This window comes from Carlito syrichta, unplaced genomic scaffold (genome assembly GCF_000164805.1).
Source record: "Carlito syrichta isolate Samal-C Ts95f unplaced genomic scaffold, Tarsius_syrichta-2.0.1 Scaffold301817, whole genome shotgun sequence".
NCBI classification, from domain to species: domain Eukaryota; kingdom Metazoa; phylum Chordata; class Mammalia; order Primates; family Tarsiidae; genus Carlito; species Carlito syrichta.
In genome coordinates, this window is record NW_007245913.1 from 215,394 (window position 1) to 219,929 (window position 4,536).

At 40.3% G+C, this 4,536-nt stretch overlaps 1 protein-coding gene across 5 annotated transcripts in view; it reads left to right on the forward strand.

The window, feature by feature from the left end:
* EPRS (glutamyl-prolyl-tRNA synthetase) overlaps positions 1-2,374 on the forward strand; it is an 87,991-nt gene extending 85,617 nt beyond the window's left edge. For all 5 annotated transcript variants that reach the window (XM_008055308.1, XM_021711022.1, XM_021711024.1 and 2 more), the window contains 2 exons: positions 1,872-1,936; positions 2,027-2,374. In XM_008055308.1, coding sequence (XP_008053499.1) covers positions 1,872-1,936; positions 2,027-2,177 — 216 coding nt within the window. In that variant the 3' untranslated portion in view covers positions 2,178-2,374. The remainder of the gene's footprint in view (positions 1-1,871; positions 1,937-2,026) is intronic.
* The last annotated feature ends 2,162 nt before the right edge of the window (positions 2,375-4,536 follow it).

A 4,536-nucleotide genomic window follows, 5' to 3' on the forward strand; every position in this document is an offset into this window, starting at 1 on the left:
GCTCCCGGCCACTGCAGCCTCAACTTGCTGGGCTCCGGCGATCCTTCCGCCTCAACCTTCGAAGTAGCTGGAACTAAAGGCACGCGCTACCACACCCGGCTAATTTTTTAAATTTACTGTAGAGATGAGGTCTCGCCAAGTTGCCCAGGCGGGTCTCAAACCCACAGGATCAGGCAGTCCACTCACCTCAGCCTCCCAAAGCGCTGGGATTACAGGCTGAGCCACCAAACCTGGCTCACTTTTTTTTTTAAGGCAGGGTCTTGCTCTGTCGCTCAGGATGGAGTGCAGTGGTGCAGTCTTGGCTCTTTATAGCCTCTTCCTCCTGGGCTCAAGCAGTCTTCCCACCTCAGACTCCTAAGTAGGACTATAAGTATGCACCACCACACATGGCTAATTTTGATTTTTTGTTTTTGTTTAAGATGTGCCCTTGCTATGTTGCCCAGGCTGATTTCAAACTTTGGGCCTCAACTGATCCTTCCACCTTGGCCTCCCAGATTACTGGGATTACAAGCGTGAATCACTGCATCCAGCCTAGCCTAAAACGTTTTTGAATGAACATAAGAGACTTCGATAACTAACTCTTCATTGTCCTGTATTAATTTTTACCTGATGAATTACTTGTTTTTCTGTAGTTTTATAATATTTATTTTTACTTCTCGGAGATGCTCTTTAAAGCATGTCAAACCAAATCTCAAGTGCAAGGAAGGGTATGCAGGAGGAAATCTGAGCTTGGAATGTGTGGCTGGGAACAGTTGATGAGAAGATGATAGGGAAGCTGAAAGCATGTTGCTGTTACCTCTCATGTCTCTTGGGGCTACTCTTTCATAGAGTTCCAGGTTGCCTTCACCTGCTATTAAACTGTATTTCTAATGTGTGGAGATTATTCACACCTTTGCTCTTCCCAATATTAATTCTCCAGTAATTTTTTGTAAAACTACTACATAATTGTTATTGCAGATAGACCCCATTTTACTTTGAAGTAGACCTGCTATGAAAACTTCAGCATTCACAACTAGAAGAAATTGTAATAATTGTGTAGTTCTACATCCACATCGTAACAAAAGAAAACCTAGGCTAGACATTGTCTTTCTTTCTTTCTTTCTTTCTTTCTTTCTTTCTTTCTTTCTTTCTTTCTTTCTTTCTTTCTTTCTTTCTTTCTTTCTTTCTTTCTTTCTTTCTTTCTTTTCTTTCTTTCTTTGTTGGAGTCTTATCTGTCGCATCGATCTGCTGGGTTCAGGCGATCTTTCTGCCTCAGCCTTCCAAGTAGCTGGAACTACGAGCATGTGCTACCATGACCGGCTAACTTTTTGATCTGTTGTAGAGATAAGGTCTCGCCAAGTTGCCCAGGCTGTTCTCGAACCTGTGGACTCAGTCCCTTCACCTTGGCCTCCCAAAGTGCTGGGATTACAGGCTTGAGCCACCACACCTGGCCTAGAGTTATACGTTTTCTAACAGGTGATGAGTTTCAAAATTAGTATAAAATCCTAGGTCTCTTGATTCTGTCATCATTTTATGGTGTCTAAGAAAGAAAAATTGAGAAGGTTTTTTTGTCCTTTAACAACAAATAATTGAACTCTTCTTTAGCTACTGTGTTGCAGTTTACCAGGACATTTTAGTGTATGGCAAAGATATCTTTGTTGTGTCTTGATGTTCTGTGAGTGTGTGGAAGTCAGGTAGCAGAAAAACATCCTTCCCTACCTCTTGTACCTCTGAGCAAAGTCCCTAGCATGTTTACAAAGGTATCATAGCCTGAAAAAGACTGGGAGACCCATCCTTTTTGCTTGAAAGTTTGATGTAGAACTCAAATGTTCCTTCTGTGGGGTAGAATGAAGGAGTTATAAATACTGAATATTTTTTACTTTTCTTAATAGATTGCTCAGATTCCATTCTGTGGGGAAATTGACTGTGAAGACTGGATCAAAAAGACCACTGCCAGGTAAACGCAATTAACTGATAAAATTTGCAAGGTATTACAGTGGAAAAGAATAGCAATAAATGAATGGAATTTTTATGTTTTTAATTTCAGGGATCAAGATATTGAACCTGGTGCTCCATCCATGGGAGCTAAAAGCCTTTGTATCCCCTTCAAACCACTCTGCGAACTGCAACCTGGAGCCAAATGCATCTGTGGCAAGAACCCTGCCAAGTACTACACCTTGTTTGGTCGTAGTTACTAAGGGATAAAAGAAAACCCTCTCTTCTCACTTTTTAAAAAATTAATACTGGTATCTTCTCAGATACAGACAGTTTTATGATTTTCTAAAAATAAAGATTCTAAAAGAGGATCACATGAGACAATTATTCTTATGCCTATGCTAGCAATGGAAAAAAGACTTTTCTGTAAACCACCCCAGTAATAAATACCATGAACTAATACTGTTTTATGTATTCTTTTGTTTCTAAAATACCTGCATTATTATTATTTAGGGAAATTCCTACAAAGAGATGACGATAATTGAAAGCCAGGTAACTGTTGTTGATCTAAGCACCTCTTGAGACATCTGGGACCTTGAACTACCAGTTATTCCCAGTGTCATATATCTCGAAGCACTTCCTTTCCATAGCTCTTAATACTAAATCTAAAATTGCCCTGATCTTTCTGTTTAAAAAACAAAACAAACCCCAAATGAAATCATAATAAAACTTTCCCTTGAGCTTCTCTTTCCCTTTAGTTATAATCAGGTCTTTGAAATAAAGTTCACTGTTTTGAAAGGAGTGATTAGCCCTCCTTGCTTCTACCTGTTTCTTTGTGCTTTTCTTCACTCTTTTGCCCACATTACAATGCTGTTTTACTGAGATCACTGAGGATGCTCTTGACCAACGCTCATGTCCACTTATTTTGTCTTCCCATATAACCCTGCTGCAATTTGATACTCCCTTTATTAAAATCATCCCTGTGACCTACCCTTCTACCTCTTAATTACATGTCTTTTCTTAGTTACGTGTCTTTCACTGGCTGTTCTTTGGCCTGCTCCTTAGATGCTTGTATACTTAATTTCCATAACTGACTTTCTTCTCATGCTGCCCAATCAACCTTATCTGACCCATGGTTTAAATAGCATTAATAGGCTAATGACTTCAACATTTTTAATCTCTAGGTCTGAGCTCTAGACCTGTTCCAATGGCATACTGAATTCTCCTGAATGTTCCATCAGCAGTTCAGGTCAGTATATCCCCAAAAGCTCACTTCATCCTCTACCCTGAAACCTCCTCCTCCAGTGGTATTTCTTGCCTGGAAGATTAGCACTGCCAAAATATACTTCATAACCCTTGCCAGAAACCTGAGAGTCAACCACAGCAGCCCCTCAAACATCATCACCCATATTGGCCAGCAAAATATGTTGCTGTTACCTCTCATGTCTCGTGAGTCTCTCCTTTCATAAATGTCTACATTGCTTGATCTCTCCTGTGTTGATTACTATAATAGCCTCCAGTTTCATCTTCAGGCAGTCCACATTTCCAGTGTTTTTTGCCCTAGCATGCCATTCATGTATCTATCTATCTGTCTAGTTGGGGGTCTCACTCTGTCACCCAGACTGAGTACAGTGGCGCAATCACACATACTGCACCCTCATCCTCCTATGTTAGGCAATCCTTCTGCCTCAGCCTCCCAAGTAACTCGGTCTACAGGTGTGTGCCACTACACCTGGCTAATGTTTTAAATTTTTTGTAGTGACAAAGTCACTCTATGCCTAAGCTGATCTTGAAGTCCTGGACTGAAGTAATCCTCCTACCTTAGACTCCCAAAGTGCTGGGATTACAGGTCTGAGCCCCCACACCTGACTCTAACATACAATTTATTAAGATTTTTTTCTTTCCTTTGAAATTTTTTTGTGGTTCATCATCACTTACAGGATAAAATTTAAACGCTTTATTCTAGTCTAGCTCACACTACCTGTCCAGTTTCCTCTTCAGTCTAGCAGAATCCTTTGCAACCTAACCATTGGAGGTTTCTTGCAAACAAGGTGCTATTTCCTGTCTCTTGTCCTTTACCTGTTCATTTCTAGTCTACTTGGTAAATCTTATTTCAGGACCTTGTTCCAATACACTTTTCCACTTGGTAGTGATAAATACACCAGTAAAGGGAAAAAGCTTCAAAAAGGAGTTCAATTTTGAGTTGCATTCTAGAGGATGCTAGAATAAATAAGAGGAGGGAGAACATTGCAGGCAGAGGGAATGAGCTGCAAATGGACAGAAGTACACACTGTGAACACAAGTGTTCGTACAGAATTGTCAGTTGAAAGATTAAATAGAGTATGCTTTGAAAACTGATGTTTGAGTATGTATTGATAGCTTAGTTAAATCAACTGAAACAAGCCACGTTTTTGTACTCAGAGTCATAATTTCTTACTGATTTCTTCAGTTGTGAAATGGAGAGTAGTCTTAACACCTATCTCATGGAGTTACTGTTTTTTTTTTTTTTTTTTGGAGTTGGAGTCTTACTTTGTTGCCCAAACTGGAGAGCAGTGGCACACTCCTAGCCACCCCAGCATCTGCTGGACTCCAGTGATCCTTCCGCCTCAGCCTTCCAAGTAG